The 21335-nt window shown below is 35.2% G+C and overlaps 1 protein-coding gene across 7 annotated transcripts in view; it reads right to left on the bottom strand.

Moving 5' to 3' along the window:
- Positions 1–21335, bottom strand: part of EPB41L2 (erythrocyte membrane protein band 4.1 like 2) — a 107862-nt gene that overhangs the window by 22788 nt on the left and 63739 nt on the right. For all 7 annotated transcript variants that reach the window (XM_030446941.1, XM_030446945.1, XM_030446944.1 and 4 more), the window contains 7 exons: positions 16833–16908; positions 15147–15365; positions 14614–14701; positions 12973–13125; positions 11354–11451; positions 6920–7092; positions 4101–4282 (listed from right to left, as the gene is read on the bottom strand). In XM_030446941.1, the coding sequence (XP_030302801.1) occupies positions 4101–4282; positions 6920–7092; positions 11354–11451; positions 12973–13125; positions 14614–14701; positions 15147–15365; positions 16833–16908 (989 nt within the window). The remainder of the gene's footprint in view (positions 1–4100; positions 4283–6919; positions 7093–11353; positions 11452–12972; positions 13126–14613; positions 14702–15146; positions 15366–16832; positions 16909–21335) is intronic.

The raw sequence follows: 21335 nt of genomic DNA, 5'->3' as shown, positions 1-21335 counted from the left end.
AAATGCTGCAAAGCGTGCTATGTTTACAGACCTTTCCTGTTTCGGCCCCAGATGTTGTTGAAATTAAGCGACTTTGGTCTTCCTTCACCTACATTGTTGTATAATGGCTGAAGTAATATTTGGCATAAGTGGCATGAACAATGGAATTTTCACACTATGTCCCTTTCTTATTGTACTTTGTGGTGTTTTCCCAGATGGAAATTTAAGAATGAGTAAAGAAAAAAAAGAATGATATGCATAATTTCTGTGGTGAATGCCTTAAACTCTGCAACTGGTTGATGGGAAAATGGAACGTAATACATGAGTTCTTTTGGTAAGATCCTAGGATTCAAGTCAAACACCTAAATATCATATTTACCAAGGGTCTTAATTGATTTAAGAATTTATCTGTCTTGAGTAATTTGCACCTCACTCCCCTATTTAGGTGAATATTTTCTTCCTCAAGCTGCAATGTGTGCTGTTGGAAATGACAGGTGATCTTCATATCTTACCTACAAGTATTTCCAACAGTTTAAAGAAAAGCACTCTTTAAACTGCAAACCACACCTCAGACTTTCCACAGGTGCAAATATCAACTGCTAATCTTAGGAAAAGATGCATTTAGAAAGTCAATGCTGTGCAAGTACATAAATTTGAAGAGGGGTTTACTTATTGCACGTGCTGCTGCATCATTGAGTCTGTGTGAATGCAGAGGTAATGTGGTACATACTACATTGTTGATAATTTCTTGCTCATCTGAGGTTATATTTTTCACAACTTTAGTCTAAAAATGAAAGTCTACAGAAAAAATAATTAAAAAAGGCTTTAAAGTAATGTTTTGCATTATTTTAAGCTTATATCAGTGTTCTTAATGACATCACATTGTATTTAGCATGTTTTTAATATATACATTGTATTGATTCAGTCAGTTGCACAAACTTTGTTAAATGTAATATTAACAACCCCTACTTCTGATTCTGTAATGGTTTCATATTTCATTAAAGATCAAAGTAAACCACCTTTTCATAGTAGTAGTGCTGCAACATGCACAGCACACAAAGAAAGGAGGCATTTTGTCAGCTACTCCAGGTGATCAGAGCAACATCAGTGTGACTGAGGCTGCTGTGCAGCAATTTTAATAGCATATTTCAAAGAATGTTCAGACTTCAGTGATTAAAATCTGGCACAACCTGCAATCCCAGCTGATGAATGAAACAAGTCTCTACCTAACTGTTGCTAGATATAAATTAAAGCAATTGAAATAAACAAAGTGTCTTGGACAGACTCAACTTTACATACACTCTTGTAGAGCAGAAACATCTGAAACTGGGAGTAACAAAAAAAGCTTATTTTAAAGCATTGACAATTTTCAGAATTGAGCTTTTAGGAACTCGAGTTTTCACTTCTAATCAGGACTTTGCAAACGTGCATTCCAGTCATTGCAAACAAGTCACATGCATTTTAACACAAACTGATAGTGCAAGCAGCACAACTTGCAAATTAGCATCAAATAATAATACAGCTATTATTACACACCACTTTCAGTATTCAGATTTACACACTCATGAACATTTTGTACTACAAAGCAACTCTACCTGCAGCTCAGTATGTGCAGAATCTAATGAAATTTTGCATGCTATAGGAATTCAGGCAGAAAAAGCACCATGTATCTATTGACTAAAAAATCTCTCAACAGTAATTTTTCACAAATGAGAAAAGTTAAAAAGATACAGATATATATATTTGTGTACGTGTGTGTGTGTGTGTATTTATATGTACACAGGCATGTACACAGATATATTCCTATCCTAGGAAGTGTGCAAAACTGAGCAAGTTCTGGGAGAGCTAGCATAAAAGCTATGTGCAACTGTCAACATTTAAGCAAACAAATTACACACCTCCTCTTCCTCTGCTTTGTCATTCAGGTCATAGTCACTAGAGGCACTAAAGGAAGTCACTTTAGACTCCAGGTAGCAGAGGGACAGAGCGAGAGGAAGGGAAAATGTGAGTGAAAAAGGAATAGACTGAAAAGCAGAGAGAAGGAGCACAAAGATAAGGAAAAAAGAGGGGATGAAGGAAGGAGAGGTAATAGGAACATAGTGCTGAAGGCCAGGTGGGAGGAAAGAGACGCAAACATCAGGAAGGCTAGGAAAAGTTATATAACCATCCTCATCAAGCAGTGAATGCAAACTAAAAGAAAAGCATCTGATAAAGCTCAATGAGACACACAGCTCAGTGCTTTTGTAGTCATTTGTACGTATTTTTCCCTCCACAGCAGGGGAGCCTTGACTAGCTAGAGGTCTCATAGATTCAAAGACGTTTGGTAAAGCTGTTTCATTTTTATCATGATCTAGTGTTTCTTCCAAAGAATTGCACTCTGAGATGTCTGGGATGGCAAGGAAGGGCTCCCCAAAGGAATCTTCCTCTGAAATATCAGAAAGTGTGTCCATCTCGGGGACAGGTGACAGGTTTGTGAGATGGGATGACACAGAATAGATGGGCACTGATGGTGGGTGTACATGAGTGAGCTGAAGAAATAAATTCTGTGCACAGTGAAAAATGAAAGCACAACAAAATGCAAGTTTGAAGGCACAAGAAAAGGGAAAAAAAAGAAATTATTCGTTAGTGAAAATTTTTACTCAGAAGCAGGGATAACTCTACTAATGCAATAGAAATGCCAAATATAGAAATTCTCTTATGTTTTACAACCAGCCAACATGTTTGGCTCTGTGGATTATGAAAAGGAACCTATTACAAATGTTTTGTTCTCATGCTGCAAAGAACTGTGCACTTTTGAACTGCAGTTGTCACTTATAAGAGATGGAAGAAGACAGACATTAAATGCTTTGGCAGTAAGGTCGGGGACAGTGCAGAACACAAGACAAGCTGGCACTTTGGTTCTTCAGTTTATAACCAATTCCTCTAAGAAATGGAGAGCCAGAAAGGAAAAAAAGTATCTGTGCTAGGGAGGAAAGAAAGCTGCTCACAGAATTGGCATGGGTAAGAAAACCTTACTGAACTGCTTCCTGGAACAACTTCTGAAAAAAACTTTGTGGTTGGTTTTTGGGTTTGGTTTTTCTAGCCATTTTTTTTTTCTAATTTTCTATTATTATTATATAATAATAGGGCTTTATTATATAATAATAAGGTATTATTATATAATAATAATAATAGGGTTAAAATACTGAGACTGCCACCTTGAAAACAAGGCAATGTAATCATTTTACTATATCCGAAGTCAAAATATAGGACTTTATGTTACCACTTTTCCCCCAAAACTCCATGTGTCTTTTCTCTAGGCTAAATCAAAACTTATTTCAACTTGCCAGCAAACAAAACAAATCAAGCATCTATTTGCTACACCTGGACACAGTGAGAACATGTGAACCACACAGGAAACTCAGCAGTCCCCTAGGAATCAAACATGTAGTTAACATGAAAAAAATTATTCTTTAAATGTCAAAGAAAATTCTACAGAACTGCCAGAAAAAATCATCATCTCCAAGAGAGAGGAGCATCAGATTTTAGCTGGCACTTTGGAAGGCAATTTTTACATCAAATCCTACGAGTTCTAAATTTAATTTTTCACCTACTCCCCTAGTAGCTCAAACAAACATGACAAGTAAATGGTTGTTTACAACAGGAACAGACAAAAGTACTCAACTTCTCATAGAAACCTACACAGAAGTCAACATTCAAGTTGTTAAAGCATGAAATAATTCTGCAGTGACTACAAAAACAGTACTGTTACCTATGGTAATTAAACAGTCATAACACTTTGTAAAATGTTCATGACTGTGGATATACTAGAATTTTTATTTTTTTTAATTCTAAACAAACACAGGAAATTAATGAAACATTTACCATTCAAAACCCTTTTTCAGTACTTATGCAAGTTTACAGAGAATTCATATAGCAATAAAAGAAACTCTTCACAAATCTATATTCTCTTTTGCTTACATACACTTAAATTAAGTTGAAACTACCAAAAGCACTTACAAATTTCCTTTAATATTTTAATATGATGTTCTGTATGATGCTCAGAAGTCATAGCCACAGAAAAACCACAAATGGACACACACCACAATAACAAATAATTTTAGTGTGAAAGTCAGCCATACCTTTCCATCCTGAGTCAATTCTAATTGTGGTGTTTTAATTGGGCTTCCATCTTCTTCTCTGTCACCTTCTTTTAACTTGGCCTGACCACCAGCTTCAATGTCAATGATTTTAACTCCAGCAGCCTGCCCTCCAGTAGAGGGGAAATCTCTTAGCAGACTTTGGTCTGAGATACCTGTGGGAGCTATTAGAGAACAAAATAACTTCAGTTAATTGGGGTAAGTTGGATTTTTTATTTTTTAAAAAAGAATTCTTAACAAAGTTATTTTATTGTGATGTCAGGAATGAGCAATACAGGCTAGTTACTGAGTGATACAGTATTTTTCAGCTTCTTGACTTTGCAAAAAGTCTATGGTTCTCATTGCACTGATATGAACAGTAATGTAACCTTGTCATATCATGTACGCTTGCTACTCAAGAGAAAAAACCTCACAGGATCAGGCAAGGTGTTTAAGTTTCTGATCAGTCTTGGAATGAAAATTGCAGGTACTGTTCTTGTAACTGTGTAAATCAGAGCTGTTTGAGAGGGCTGTTTTAATAGCTATGCATGTAACTGTCACAGCAGTGACAATCTGAAATGTTAGCAAAATTGGTGCTGCAGAAACAACAGCTCAGTAAAAGCAAGACTTTTCCTCTCTACATGCTTGCGGAAAATGGGGCAGGTAAATACTGAATATGCATACTTGAATATAATGAAAGCACAAGAGAATGAAAGGCCTTCAATTAGTTTTTCTCTGATTTAGCATAATACAGTGGCTTTTTCTTTTTTTTTAAATCAGGATGACTGGCTCAGTCAAAATAGTAGTAATAAAATACAGGAGAATTAATTAAATTATGCAGCTTTAATAAACACAACTTTTGATACTAACTTAATTTATTTTGACAATGTTCTGCAACACCTCCATAGGTCTTGAATTAAAAGGACAAAGTGCAGAAAGTTAAGAGGAAGAGTCATTCCTTGGAGTATCTTTGAGGGGTATTTTCTTTTGAAACCAGTCTCAGCTCCACATCAGACTCCTTTAAGCTACTGAGAAGCCAAGACCAGCTAATGGCAAATGTGGCATTTTGGATGTTAAAGAGGCCCTTGAAAGCTTAAGTTCTGGAACTTAAAATTCTAGTCCCTTCTTGAGTGACAAATAGAGCATTTTATGGGTATATGTCCCTCAGATTCCTTAAATAACACTTGATAAATCAGAGAATAATTTAGAGTGGAACAACATCTGGGGGTCAGCTAGTCCAGCTCAGTGCTCAGAGCAGGTCCAATGAGACCAGGTTGCTCAGGAGTTGTCCATTTGAGTTTTGAACATACCAATGTCTTTTTAAATACAAAAAAAAATTATTCTTGCTCCTAACTGAAATTTACTGTCTCAACTTGCAGACACTCTCCTTTGAGTAGAACTGGACCTGCTCTTAAAGGAAAGGCAGAGTGCAAGTGCAGCCTCTAAGTAATTTCTCAGTCCAAGTGTATACTCACATTATAAACCTATATCAGGACTACTACCTGAAGAAAGATAAATAGTTAAGTTTGACTTTGAATGAACACAGTTTAAAACTATCACAGCCTGCAGATGGCAACATCAGCAAGACGCCTTAAATGCTGCCAGGAATAGCTGATTTCATTTGAGATGAAACCAAAATGGAAAAAAAAGAAAACCAAAAGCACTATTTCATCATGCTCAAAATTATGACTGTGATGGTTCTGCAAGAGTGAAAGTTTGGGCCCGAACACACATGCCTGCACATTTGAATTTTGCAGATGATACAAAAGGGTTTCCAGAATGGCTGGTGATACAGTCTCCAAGAGTCTGGAAGAATTCAAATTGCTGCTAGCCAGAAGTACAGGAACTAAACCAGACTCAGGCTGCCACAAGGACTCATCACACACTACCAGTGCAAGCCCTTTTGCCTCTCAGCTTTGCTTCAGTTCTTCTGTCAAACTTTCTAGGTTTCCCAAGTAGGTGTCACAGTTTGATCATTATTTGTCCGAGTATAGAAGAAGTATTTGCCAACATTGCAATATATTTGACTTATAAGTAAACGTTTTTGTTTTTTTTTAGGAAAAGCAAGCTAAATTTATCAGTTTATTTTAGATAAACTCGCATCATTGTCACAGTTCACTTTCATTCTAATCAAGTTGTGAATCTAAGTTAAGCTTCACATCATTTTTCTGAAGAATTTCTCTATATTTCAGAAGTGATTTAGATTTACATGTAGATTTTACTCTATTAGATATAATGTTGCTATATCTGCCTTTGGAAAGCACTCCTGTTTCCCATACAGGAAACCAGAAGTTATTTCTGCTCAAAGAGAGCAAACAACAACGACAAAAAATTATGTAGCTATTCAAACAACCTCAACATAAAAATTGTCAACTAAACACAAAAGTCTCTAATACTAGAATAGGTACACCAACATGATAGAAGCCTAGAATAAACAACTTGTTCTGCCTTTTATGTTTGGTGTACAGACATGCCAAGCCAAGAGATGTTGCTGATAAAACAATGCTAATCAACAGTGTATAGTGCACACCTATCCCATGAAGCAGATATGAGTATTGAACAGAGATGCCAGATGCCCAATAGAGAATCCTCCACACATTCACAGCAGTGCCATACAATTTAGGCAGTGACTTAACTTACTGTTTAGGTTACCTAAAACTGAAGTGGCTACTCCTCACATCACCTGTCAGAAACCCAGATTCATAAGTTCGTCAATGGACATCCTAGCAATGCACAATGTCAGCATTTTGGAATGTTGGGAAGATCAGAGTGACAACACACAATGGAATCATTACACTGAAGAAGTAAATGAAATTTGATACCCCCATCAAGGCTTCTGGAAACACGTTTGCTTGAAGTACGCTCAAAGTACGGAGCTGGTCTGTCGATCAGGTTGCTTGCTTGTTGGGTCTGTGCTTGTGTGCGGCCACTGTAGCGGAACTTGGAACCCAAGGTTAGAAACTTTGCTTTTGGAGGCTGCTCTGGTGATACAAGTCTAAAAAGTAAATATGAGGAAAATCAGTTAAAAAGGCTTTTTTATGTATTTAATGAAGTACTTTAGAGCTACTTACTAGATTTCAATTTGAATTCACCCTTCATGATTTGTGCATGCCAAGAAAGGATTCTAACACAAGGTCCGAGAAGAACTTCCAGAACAATGCATATTATTTAATCTTGCAGTTGGAGTTGAAGTGGGGGTGACAACCATCACAGTTTCCATATATCTGGGATCCTTAGATTTTGGTGCTATCTTGGTTGATAACAGAGCTGATGCCATTATAAGCCCATGCAGCAAACCTCTCAGATCTCTGTGCTCAGAATACAGCTTATAGTAGAAACTATACATCATATATACATCATTTCCAATGTCCTTTCCTATATTCTTAGGTACCAGTACATCAGCTACTATTTCTCAAAGTCAGAGATTGGCATATCAAAGCTGCACAGAAGGCTGCACCAAGTGAGAAAGACTTAAATGGCTGGAGAATTGTGATCAAATAGTAAGAAGTTAAACGAGCCAGACTGAGACTCCAGTTTCTTTCCAATGTTATTATAGACTTACTTAAGTTGATGTTTGCTGGATATGGGGGGGGGGAAGAAAGAATACTGTGGAAAGAGTGAGAGAGATCCAGTTACAAGTACTAGCAATATTGGATTCTGTGCCAGGTATACACTTCAGTATCTGAGTCAATGTCAAAGTCCAAATAACAATGTGGCAAAATTCCTTAGAGATTTTATTTTGTTTCACCATATATTGATACAAATTTGAAGAGACTGTATTTCCTTCAGTGTTAGGACTTCAAGCTCTCATCCATCTAACTTTGTACTTCGTTGGTGACACATGAGCCATCAGCTTCAACACTGAAGGTACTATTTGTTCTAGTACCATTGGATATATGGTCACCACCGTAGGTATTCTTCCAGGAGGTTCTTGACTAGAAGGTTCTTGGACGTTGCTTCCTGGATAAATGTAGTGCTTCAAATACACACTCCCCCAGCACCACAGTCTCCATGGCCTATTCTAGGTCTGTACAAACCCACCAGACTCTTCTAGACAGAGCTTTTTGATTTGAGGATCTGCAAAGAATAAGAAGCTCCCTAAACACTAGTTTCTTTCAAGCAGAACCAGCAATTACTGTGCCTTTTGTACTTAGGATGGCACAGATCAGCAAGCAAGATTTTAAAGTATGCTGACTTAGGTCTCTTTTGAAGCATTTGCACAAGAAGTATCTGTGTCAGTGAAATCCAATCCAACCTATGTTAAGACAGTATCTAATGGTGGATTCTGAAGACTGACAGTCATTCTGAAGATATTTCAGCAAAACTGAAAAAAATTCAGATGCTTAACTAAAAGAACAGTGATTTAAGTAGAAGTTACATTTTCTCTAAGAATAGATGTTTATGGCTTTGTCAAAGCACAAGCCAGAAGGATCTAATTCTGCATACTTAAGATGCATATGGATGTGCCTGATCCTGACTAGACTAGGGCTACTTATGTAATAAAAATCACATGAAGCTTCACATTCATTGCTTTTATAAAACAGCCTTATGCAATCTTTGTGACGACTTATTTCTCCACATTATTTCCAAGAGAGAGTGCATTATGCATTAAGATGAAGAATGCTAAGAGGGTTTTTCCAAGGTTCATTCTGTTCTTTATTTTTCAGTCTTGGCAAGGCTACAGCATTAGCTGCCTTTTTTATCCTCCATCCTGCTGAGATAAACTTTTAATCTTTTAATGTGGAAAAAACAAGAGAACTAATTACTTCCTGACTAAGGGCATTTGAATGGATTTTTTGTATTACAAGTTTAATTACATAAAATAACTGAAGACTATGCTTTTTACCATTTTAAGGCATTCTAGGAAGACAGTGAAATAAAATTTCAAATAAAGCATCATAACACGGAATTATAAGCAGGTTTCTGAAGTCATTGGTTAAGATCCATAGCCGTGGGCCAAGTTACCTCAAAAGATTAATGTAGGTACATAGTCTGACTGTCTTTCTTAAAGTAGACTGTTAGTCTTTGACAGTGGCACAGGAATCCAATGAAGCTGAGCTGAATCCAAAGCCTTTTTGTTGTCATTTTTATATAGTTCACTACAACGCTTTAGAAACAACTTTGTATACTGGCAGAATTTCCCATAAATTGCAAGATCAATCTCCCTGTAATTATTTGAGAAAAATTGAAACATTGTGAAAGACAGCACAAGCAATCAAAACATTATATAGGGCAAGCAAAGAGAAATGGAAGCTAAAAATGCATACGGCTAGATTGGACACCTTTACTGTGGTTATACATATGCTTTACATACGCTCTGAAAGAGCTATGGTCTCTTGTTCTGTGGCAATTGCTTTCTGCTTTTTATCTTTGAAGAAAAATAGATCTGGATTTATTATGCTGTTTTTAAATCAGGACAAGAAGTTCTGAGAATTTTCTGTCTGGTGACATCAGTGGAGTATACAAATTCTAAAGAATGGCTCAAATATTTGTTATACAATTCTTGTTATGTCATTCCTGTTTAGGAAAAGCCACTTCTGATTGGAATAAAATCCAGTTATTTTTATGTAAAAAATCTGTAGTAAGATTATCTAGTACATATTAAGTCTCCAGCAAACTTTTATATTTGCAGATGAAAACTTGCAGTTTAGCATTTTTGACTTCTGTAAGATTGGTTCCCTTCTATGCTGGCCCATTTTAATTACTACAAAATTGCAAAATACATTTCCCCAGCACAGCAAATCATTGCTGAGTTATTTGAAGAGCATTAATGAAGTTTTCATTGCAGACAGAACTAGATGCTATTTTTGGTAACAGATATCACCAGACAAAACAAACTTCCAATTTTAAAGAAGATCATAATGGTGGGCTACATATTTTAATAAATTTAACTCAAATTCTATCAAACATAGAAAAAGCATCTTTGATCAGGATTTTAAAAATAAGTGCTTCTAAATTAAGCATTTTGAGACTGTCAATCTCAGCACAAATTTTAACACTGCATTCAGGAATATTCTTAATTCAATGAAATGTCCAGTGAGACAGCTGCAGTAGCAACCTGCTTAGGTCTCACCATCCCCATATTCTCTGAAAGTCTCAGTCTGGCAAGTATATTCAGCTTAGACTACTATTCAGAAACAGGATTGCATCTACCTCCAAGAACAATTGCTTTTTCAAAATAAAAAACAGGCTAGTGAACAAGAAAGCTTAGCTTTTCCCTGTAGCAAGATGAACCTCCTTTAGGGCATGGCTCTTCAATGTCCAACCAGGTGTTCCAGCAGAAACTCACAAATAGTGCTCTGAGCCTATTGCCCTCAGGGTTGACTAGCCTGGATTGGTGCTGTTGCTCCAAGAGCAACTGACCTCTCTGCTGGCTTGCTCAGGACTGAGCTGAGCCTGTGTTTCAAGCCTCACCTTTTATTGGCCCCCTAATCCTGCTCATGGGCAGTGGGGGCCTGCCCTAATCAGGCACAGGTGGGCTTAACACAAGCTCATGCCCACTACCTGGTAATTAGTGGCACCTCGTTACCTCATTTCACTACATTTCCCCATCCTAATTTCTGTGCTCATCTGAAGCAGTAAACTCAGATTCAATGCATACGAGGTTCAACCTAAATCTTATGACTTCTGTGCGGCATGGGGCACATCCACTCCCTCAGGGAGTTTGTGCTGATACAAAAATCAAGCAAGGTCTTTCAAGTTCCTTCTCAAGGGAGGAAGTAACATTCTTGTTTGGAAGAAACAGCTCTGTGGCCTATTGTTAAAATGCTCAATTACAAATAGACCATAGTTTCACTGACTAATTCAGAATATTACATTTATCAATTGCTGGGCAGTACATTTATCAAATGCAGAGAAAATTAGGAATTACTACATAAACAAATAGTACTACATATATTGGGACTACAAATAGCACAGAGTAGGAAAGTGAATGAAGAAGGTCACTGTCAAGCCCCAAGAGATTTCTGTGAAGGAGTACAGTGGCTTTACAGATGGTCACACTGAAGAGTCAACCTCTCAGGAAGTTTTAAGTATAACCACTAGTCTAGTTCTAGCCTATCTAAATGAAGCAGCTAACTGTACCTGAGACTTTCAGAACTGGTAATTTGGTGTCAATGGTCGTTAGGGTGTCTTTTAAGAAGTGTTCCTGGATGACAAAGTGGGGCAAAGAGGGGGGAAATCTACTTTCTTCACATCGTTAAAAAGAAGGATAAGCATACCTAGTAAAAAGGGGGAAGCAAAGAATTACCATTTACCTGAAAAAAGTATGGTGCTCCACACAAACTTTCCACAATCTTTTAGCAGCCCGATGGTTTGGCAGTTTGAACCCAATAGTGCTCTCAAACTGTTCCAGCTGGAAAGAATCCACAAATAAATTAACCCGTTTCCTTAAGCTGCCTATTAACTAGCAGTCAGAGTTCAGATAGTTCCATTACTATAAGCAGCTGTATTTCTCCTGAGCCTTAATGAGATTTATTAAAAAAACCAAACCAAAACAAAAAAACCTCTGAATGTCCAGCCTTTTAATAACATTATAGTTGATGGGCTAGCCAGAATAAAAATAACGCTATGACTTCCTATCTGTACTAATGACTTTGGAGAAATGTAATCATACTTTAGTGTCCACACTGATTTTTTTTATTTTCTTTACCTGCTCAAGTAATTTATATTTAAACTGCAAAAAGTAATTGTGCTACAGGTTGTGCTGCACACTTGCCTTGGTCTGAAATCTATCCTGCAGTGTTAGGCTGACCTGATGAGTTTGACTAAATAATACTTTCTCAGCAAAAATATTACATCTGCACACCATGGGTGAGAGCAAGAGCAACATATCTGTCTTCAAAAACAAACCTACAGTGTTAGTATTTTACTATTAGTATTTACACTTATCTTTAGTTTTGACTTTGTTTTTTATGATTGTTTTCTTTGCAGCTACAATATTTTTGAAATGTAAGTCCCCTTCCTTCAGCCACCCCCACAAACTTATAATCGTATCTGAAACAAGAGTCTAATCCACAATTTCCACAGAAGCTAACAGAGATAGTTATAACATCCTGTAGGACAACTGAATCCTCCAGTAAAATCTATAAACTAGATGTGTTGACATTTATTTAATATACCCAGAGAAAGAGAAGATGACTCTCCTCCAGGACTGCAAGTTTGCAGAGACATTAAGAACATGGCCAGTGTAACTAGCTTTAGTTAGATTTTAGTTAAAAGATTAACAAAAGAAAACAGACTGTCTTCTTGGTTTCCTACTTGACATTTACTAACCAGGGTAAGTGTTTAATACAATCTGTAGTACAAAGAGAAAAATACAAAGAGAAAAATAAAACTCTCCTAAATTCTGTTCAAATCCAACATAAACCTCTGAGAACATCTGGGGAAAAAATGATGTTTTCTTATTGCTTGATAGAAATTAACTATAAAAAAACCAAAACAAAACCCAAAACAAAAACCAAAACAAAACCCAAACAAAACCCAAAACAAAACCCAAAACAAAACCCAAAACAAAACCCAAAACAAAAACCAAAACAAAAACCAAAACAAAAACCAAAACAAAAACCAAAACAAAAACCAAAACAAAAACCAAAACAAAAACCAAAACAAAAACCAAAACAAAACCAAAACAAAAACCAAAACAAAAACCAAAACAAAAACCAAAACAAAACCAAAACAAAAACCAAAACAAAAACCAAAACAAAAACCAAAACAAAAACCAAAACAAAAACCAAAACAAAAACCAAAACAAAAACCAAAACAAAAACCAAAACAAAAACCAAAACAAAAACCAAAACAAAAACCAAAACAAAAACCAAAACAAAAACCAAAACAAAAACCAAAACAAAAAACCAGACAGAATGGTGCTACTTACTTCTGCTGGCCTGACTTTGATGTAGAAGTTACTTCTCTTATAGGAAATCTTCAGAATTTTTGGCCAAGCAAAGCGGTTGATCCGGAGTCTATCTTTGTAAATGAGCAGTCCGTTAGCACATACACCCAGCATGATATCTACGCCTTCAGAATCCTACAGTGCATGAGACAGTTTCATAAAAATCAGTTTAATAACATTCCAAGCAAGAAGTTATTGTTGGCATACCTTGTGGGAATAATGCAATTGGGACTTGTTTAATATTCAAATCTGAAAGACATTGACAATGAGATTTTTAAAGCAGAAATAGTCAAGTATTTTTATGGGAAAGGCAACTCTCTATTTGAGCATCCCATGGTGCTGGAAAGTTCTTCAATATTCTAGCAATAGGGACCAAATCAACAAGATTTCTTACAAGAAAGAAGTATGGTGGGTGTGCTACCAATGACTTCAACACATACTAAATAAAAAAACCAGGCCTTTCCAACTTAAAACAGTCAACAGAAGTCTGAAGTTGGGGATCATTGTCATCTACTAGTCCAATAAAGATTCAGGAAACAATGGACAGCTGACTGAAAACATCAACATAATTATTTTGAAGTGCTGATGGGCTGGGTTTCTGCCCATTCTGTTCCACTGACAGCATCTGATGCAAGTTTTACTTGCTAAGGCTAAAAACTTCATCACTTACTGAAAAGGCTTTGATACACTGCACCACTACACAACACAGCAGAATCTCATGTCCTGCCCAACAAGTTAAACACTGGCACTATCAGTAAAAGGTTGCTTCACTACCATAACCAGCAGCTAAAAACAGATTCTGGCAAACGGCAGTTCTCAGGCTTGAAGTTACTTCATTATAGCAAAAGAAAGCTCCAATAAATCTCTAAGCATCTAAGTTCCTTAAAATGCTACATGCCATGCCAATTGTTTTTAAAAAATGAATAAATGTTACAGACATAGCTATTGTATGTAAAAAAAAAATATAGAGAGATATTTTTTCAAGTGTTTCTAACAGAAGACAGGAACAAGTCAATAGAAAATTGCAAAAAAAGTGCAGAATGTTTCCCTATGAAATGGAATTAATGTTTCTAAAGCATTAATTTTCCTAACAGTTTGAGACTCTGGATTTGTGAGAGGGAGTTGGTAGGTTAGTTGGCTTATTGGCCTTTTAACTAAAAAAACCTCCCACTAGAAATGTAAATTTGATTTGACATCCAGAGAAGAGTGGAAAAAAAAAAATCAAAGCCACTCTCCCAGAAGACCTCCATCATTCCCCTCACTCCACACCCTCTGTTTTTAAGTCTTGTGGTATTACAAAACCAGTTGTGTTCTTTCAGCCTTTACTTTACAGCCCCATGTCTCCTTGTATCAAAAACCTGACATTTGAAATCTGTTCAGATGCTCTTTTGCATAAAATCTTATTTCCAAGCTTCAGGTAGGTCTATGCATTAAATAAACCTAAATTAAGTAAATTCTAAGGATTATAAATGCTGTAAACTGAGTAGTTAGGGTAGCCAAAATATGAAAGGCTTATACCCAATAAATAAGAGCATGAAATTTTTAAATTATATAGATACTATGTTCTTTAGTACTAAGCATGTCTATCCTAAAACAGAACAAACCCAAACCAATCCCCAATACCTTGGCATGATGTAAATCCACTCCATACATGGAGAGTCTCTTAGCATTTTCTAGGAACTGGGAATCCGCTTGTGCTGGAGTCAAGCCCCTAAAACCATTGAATAAGCCTTGAGTTTATTGATAAAATAACTGAGAATCAGAACTGACTGGAATCCTGGAATTCAGACATACAGAAGAACCTCAGTTTGTAAGGTATCAATAGCATTTTCACCTTAAGGGAAAAATGTTCTTTCAAAGCATACAGCATTCTTGTAATAGAGATTTCTACCTTCACTGTCAAAATATTTTAGCTGTATGCCACTTAAATTAATTCGTATGCTCAAATAAAAAGATTCTCTAATTCTTTATCTGAGATTTTACTGAAGCTATTTTCAAGCTGAAAAACACAGGAAAATAAGACGTTCTAGTTACACAGCAAAATATTTCCAAACTAACAAACTTCAGCTTAGCAGTTTTGTGCATACCCTTAAGAGAATTGACATAAAGATGACAAAGCCTGCTTATTTTGTTTAATCCTGCTGTATCTGACACACCTGTGGGTTTTGTGTAGCTCAGCTACTTTGTCTTCCATTTCTTGAGTTTGATTGGGTGCAAACTGGAATTCACTGATGTAACCACTCCGGTGCTCCTCTGGGTCATGATCACCCAGCTCAGCCTGGAGGGTGTATGAACCAAGGAGGGCATGAGTCACAAAAGAACATGGCAGTCGACCAGAAACAATATCCTGACGTAGCTGTAGGCACAAAAAATATCTGCAAGACAAAAGAAAGGGGAAAAACCAAACACACAAGAACAGAGAAGTGTTATCAAATGGAAACTATAGGATGTGACTGAATTTATCAAGACATGTGTAATCATATAAGCATATTTTAAAATAGGACAATGTATTAATAATTTGTGAGACATTGCATTATTTGAGCATTATTGCCACACAGTAAATTCCACTTCATTTTTAAGAGTCGATAATACTTTCAGAAATAAAACAAGGTGCAGGAAAAATTCCAATTTCCAACATAAACAAAAGAAAATCTCCATGTTTTAACAAAAGCAGACCAACTACTTCATTTCACTCTGTAGTCTGCAGCCATCTATGGTTCACAAAGAAAAACCCACACCTTGCCTTTGAAATTTCCTTTTGGCTTGAAAATTCTAACTTTTATATACCTTGAAGTTCATGAGTCAAGTCAGGCAATACACGAAAAGAAATGTGGTTTAGTGCTGAACCCATAATTGCATTTCTTAAACTACGTATTATTATGTATTAATATTTCAGGTACTGCATAGTCTTCTACCAAATTTAACAAGTTAATGATCAGTAGATATTCTTCCCTAGCACAGATTTTTAATGTAAATTTTAAAAAGTTTTCAACTATAACCATTAAAATGCTTTTATCAGTCAGCACACAACTAAAAAGTCAATCAACCCACCGAAAAATTTAAGAAAACACACACAGCTTCCTTTAAAAACAGTGCCTACTAAGGGTCTTAGACTATTTGTAGTAATAGAACTTGTGTACCTATCTTATTTTGTGCAGAAGACTGATCTGATGTGATGTGACATAACACGTATCCTGCCTTGGTATGCATATATAGCCTTACAGTCAGCTAGATACAAACCAGAAATAAGTGTTTACATTTTTCATAACTCCTGAAAAAACAAGCTTTGTATTTCCTGCACTCTACACACTGGTTATGTTGCTCATGATACGACTTGTTAGGTGCACAGTACCCACTGCATAACGAGTACTTTCTACCTAAGAACTTTGGAATATTTTTTTTTCAGTTTTATTATCTTTTGTGGGTTTATTTAGTGCATAAGAATAAAACAGTTTTCACCAACATAGCCGATATTATTACTGAAGTACCTTGAACCCCGTGAGTTTTGCTCTTAATATGAATGCTCCCAAACCCTAATTTGCTACATAATAAAGCAGCAGAGCAAAAATAAACCTCTTTCAAACACAAATTTTAGCATCTTACCACCCAAATAGTATCTTTACTTCTGAGTAAATGCTTCTTTCTCAGGTTTCTTCCCTTAAGTTTTTACTTTGCCTTTTCAACTTCATTCCAAAAAGCAGTTGGTATAACAATATCTATAGTGTTCTAAGAGCAACAACTAAACCTGTTATGTCATCCAAAAACTGAAGAGGAAATTTTATATGGTCTTCAAGTTAGACTAAAAGTGTATTTTTAAGTTTCAAATTCTGAATGATGCCTACCTAGTGATGTCTTCAGTCAACTGTGAAGGATCAGGAGGATAAAACTTCACATTAAAGGTGAATATCCAAGGTAAACCTAAACATGGGAAATGTCTCATTGTTAATCTCAAACAAGTTGAAGTAATAAAAAAAAACCTGCTGAAAAAAATGTTCGGCAGCCACATAAATCTTAGATCATTGAAATAATGAAGAAAAGGGGTTTTCCCCCCTCTTTTAATGTTTCCATTATAAAGTAGGAACTCATACACAGAATGAAAAATCAGCATGTTTAAATTTATTCTCAATGATTGTTTTACAATAAAGTATCAGATGACATTTTTAATTTGAAAATTACTACAGTATACTAGTACTTAGGATATTCTGTGTTCAAAGACACATGAACTGAATTTGTGCTCATTTCCAACTCTAAGGCACACAGTCTCTCCCTGTGACTGACAGTCTGAGAGACTGGACAGTAACTATGAACACAAATGAGATCTGTATTGCATAAACCAAAAGTAAATTATTTCTATTCATACAGAATGCACAGAAGACAAAAATTATTTGCTATTCCTCCTTTAAAATATTTTTTCCTGAAACTTTAGCAACTATAACAGCAATGATATTGAAAGTTTAAATTCTCATGTGTTAGAATTGTCGACACCACATGAATTTTTGTAAGCAGAAGCATGCTTGAAACTAGATGAATAATTCAACAAAGCATAAATTGTTGTTTTCAGTCATAGCTCTGGTTTTAAATAAATTTTAGGGTATGAAAGCTGAACTTGCCATCAATAGCTAAAACAAATTTTCAGAATTTTACTTTACCAGCATTTTAATACAATATGCATCTGGAATACATTCTTTGGAAAGTACTAGTAACTTGACAAATTGTAGAACTTTACCAGTTCAAATATATTTTATACAGACATAAATATGAAAGAAAATGCATTTAAGCTTTGTCATATCTTGCCAAACTTAATGAAAGGAACACTATGATGCAGATCTGCTAAAAATTATGTAGAAAGATAAGAAAATAATAAATCTTTCTCTTGCCTTTTTTCTACTAATACAAATATTGTGGTGAAAGACTTACAAAAATAATTGTTGGTTAAAAAGTTCATCTTAAAAAGCTAATAATTTTGTAAAGCTCATTCATGTTGAGGCAGTAAACTATTTTTAAAATGTCCTACACAGATAAGTCATGCTTTTGAAAAAAAGACTGAAATGCCATTTCAAACATTATGCTAGAAAAAAGTGCTAACATTTTTTTTGTTATTTTCTTAAAAAAACCCCAACAAATTCTTACAGCTGTTAAAAGTGAAGAGTTCTTTTTATGTAAAAATTTTTAAGGTCTTTTAACATTTAAGAAATTGTTTCAGTTTTTCAGGCAATGAGTACTCATTCATTGGAACACTTAAGTTGCTGCTTAAATGTGAACATCATTCTCCACCAGGCTGCCAACTCACTATTTCCTTTTAAAAGCTCTGATTTTTAGGATGTCTTAATCTTCCCAGTTACCAATTATTTGTCAAAACAATGGTAGTTTTGCTTACAAAATAAGGCAGGAAATTCTAAAGAACAATTCTAATTTACTGGATGTACACATAGTACTAAATTTAGCAAAATCTGGCTCACTACATCATCTACTGCAATCCATTGCAAGTGAGAACTGAGACAAAAATACCTTTAAAATGTCTAACACTAATCAATACATATAGCACAAACAAACAAAATTAAAGCTGAAATAGATTAGCACACTTTCATAATTTTTCTCCCAGAGAATGAGCATAACTTAATGAAAATGCTGATACTGAGTTAGACTGGTGAAGAGAAACAAATGAGCCAAAATATCTATGCAAAAAGTGCTTAGGGAAAGTTGTCCAGTTAACCAGACTGTGGGATGGTGAGAGATGGATGAGGGATGTGTCCTTATGTGCAGGTACTAGACCTGTCTTCAACATTTCCTAGAATGAAGCAATGTTTTTTGGTATGAATCATTTTTTTGTGGTCTAACCTTGCAGTTAAACCAGTCACAGATTAACTCCTATTTAAATTATTTCTCCTTGGCAGAATTTCTACAGTTAGCTTTCAGAAAGCACTGCAGCCAGGAGACCTAGATGCCATTTAATGGAAAAAAAAAAAAATAAATGTGTATTCTTTGCAAAAAGCTACAAAGAGCACAAATCCTCAAAATCCTCAATTTCTAGGCTGTGTAAAAAGAAACCAAAAAAACACTCCATGTCTACTCATACTAATTCTTGTAGCTATGCTATTGAAAAATGTTGCGGTTGACTTTCTACTAAATATTTTCTGGACAGTTGGTGGCCGCCTCTTTTGCCTGATTACTGAAAGCACATTTATTCTCTGAACATAAGTAGCAAGTATATTGCAATGTGCACAGTCTATATTTATGCTTTGCACTACAACATACTGTTTATAGCCACATAATGGATGCATACAAATGTATTTGTCTTCACACAACAATGCACACTATTACTGACACTTTGAATTGGTACCAAAAAAAAATAAAATCTGATATTTCAAATTATGTTTAGCATTCTGTCCCTGATAGGGCTCTCTGTTTTGATGATTAATAATATGGGCTACAAAAATGTCAAAATTCTTTCTAGCCAGCTAGTTACCTCAAAAATGCTTCTGCAGCAACTTTAAGCACATTCTTAGAGAAAAAGAATGCAATATAACCAACCAGCTAGCAGCATGTAAGTAACATGATTCATCCCATTCAAACTGGGAAATCAGTGAGGGATTTTTTTCCAGTATGTGATTTTTCAGGCTTCGTCTCAGTTAAGATTTTTAGGGTACTATGTGACTAGGACAGATTCACAGCTCATAGACAGATAAAAATGCTCCATAAAATTAAAACAATTACTACTTTTGTAATTTTGTTTAAATTATCATCAAGAACATGACAGAAATAAGATCTGTGTCAAGTCCATAGCTTCAAAAACACATAAAAAAATTCCCTACAGTCCAGCTAGCCCTAGTTGGACTACAATTCAGCTCACAAACTCTCATCTCCAAACTGCAAATCATTCTTTATAATTACAGTAGACACAGAGAAGCACTTCTGCAGGACAGCTCTTCTGTCCTCAGCAGCTGTAAAGCTGGACTCTACTGTAATTAACTTAGATTAAAAAATTAGCTACAACTTTTACAGATACATATTTACATAGAAGAGATGCATATAGAATAAAGTCACTCCACATAGAGCTACTTCCCTCAGCACTTTGAATAAAAACTTTGAACTTATTAAATATTTTAGTACATTGTGTTGCAAAATTCTAAAATTGTGATTATATTTATGTATTTATCCCCATTTGGTTTATTGTGTAATTTGAAATTATTTGAAAATATACGTATTCAAACATAACATTTTTCTTCTTTATCATCTTTCCTGAGCAGTTGCTTAGGCTGTATATCAGAATATACCATAGAACTAAAAATATATAAAGATTTATATAAATTCCATGACATTCCCAAAAAACATAGGTAAGTACCTCTCAAAGACTAGGTCAATATTGCATTTGTCTGTCTTTAAGCTCCTTGATCCGAATTGTATGTCCATCAACAATGGGATGTTGAGAACAATCTTCAACATGAATAAAGTTTAAACTTCCAGCTAAAGATTTGTCACCAGCTGCCTTACCCATCATACTATTTCATCTGTTCTAATCCACTTCTGTAATAAAATTACACATGATTTTCCTTATTCCCCTCAAGAATTAAACTGAATCAAGTGCCTCAGTTTTTTTTGTACAAGAAAATTAATTCAGTTTCATAATTTCAGAAGCTCAAATGGAGTAGTATGTTTCAGTTACCTTAAATATGTTACAATTGATTTATTTTTTAATGTAAGATTTCCTGCATCTATTCAGAGATATATTTTTAGAACTAAGCTTTGGGTTTTTTTGCAGTACATTCCAGTATCAGGAAACTTTAATATACTGACTATGAGGAATGCAACTGACAGATTGCTGATTATTTGCCAATCAGTGTAAGCAAGCTTCATGCATAAAATCCTTTAAATGGTTTTCTTACTTGGTTGTTTTGCCTTACATACTATGTCTATCAACTCTAAAGCACTACAGACCAGAGGAAAAAATCCACTTGCAATGCCTAAAGCAAGAAGCTAGACTTGATATTCAGTATGAAATGTAGGTCCTCATTAAAAACTCAATGCCCTTAAAATATTTTTGCACTACTTATTACACAATGTTAAAAAAGTTGTTATATAGTACACTCAAATTTCCAGGCCAGTCCTAACACTTCAAATTCATGACACTTACTTGGTTGGCTATTTAGCATGCAGAACACTACAGAAGAGAGTAACACAAAAATATCAATGTCCTTGATCTTTTCACAAATATTAAAACCAAACAAAACAGTCTTTAGCATAGATTTTGTCAACTAAGAGGGTTTTTTACTGAAGATCTAACTTTCCTCAGAATAAAAAATAAAAATACCACTACATCTTTTCTTAATTAAAAATAATTGTAGGTG

Source organism: Calypte anna, chromosome 3 (genome assembly GCF_003957555.1).
Source record: "Calypte anna isolate BGI_N300 chromosome 3, bCalAnn1_v1.p, whole genome shotgun sequence".
Taxonomy (NCBI): Eukaryota; Metazoa; Chordata; class Aves; order Apodiformes; family Trochilidae; genus Calypte; species Calypte anna.
The sequence above is the reverse complement of the archived record's forward strand: the minus strand, read 5'-3'. Positions and strand labels throughout refer to the sequence as shown.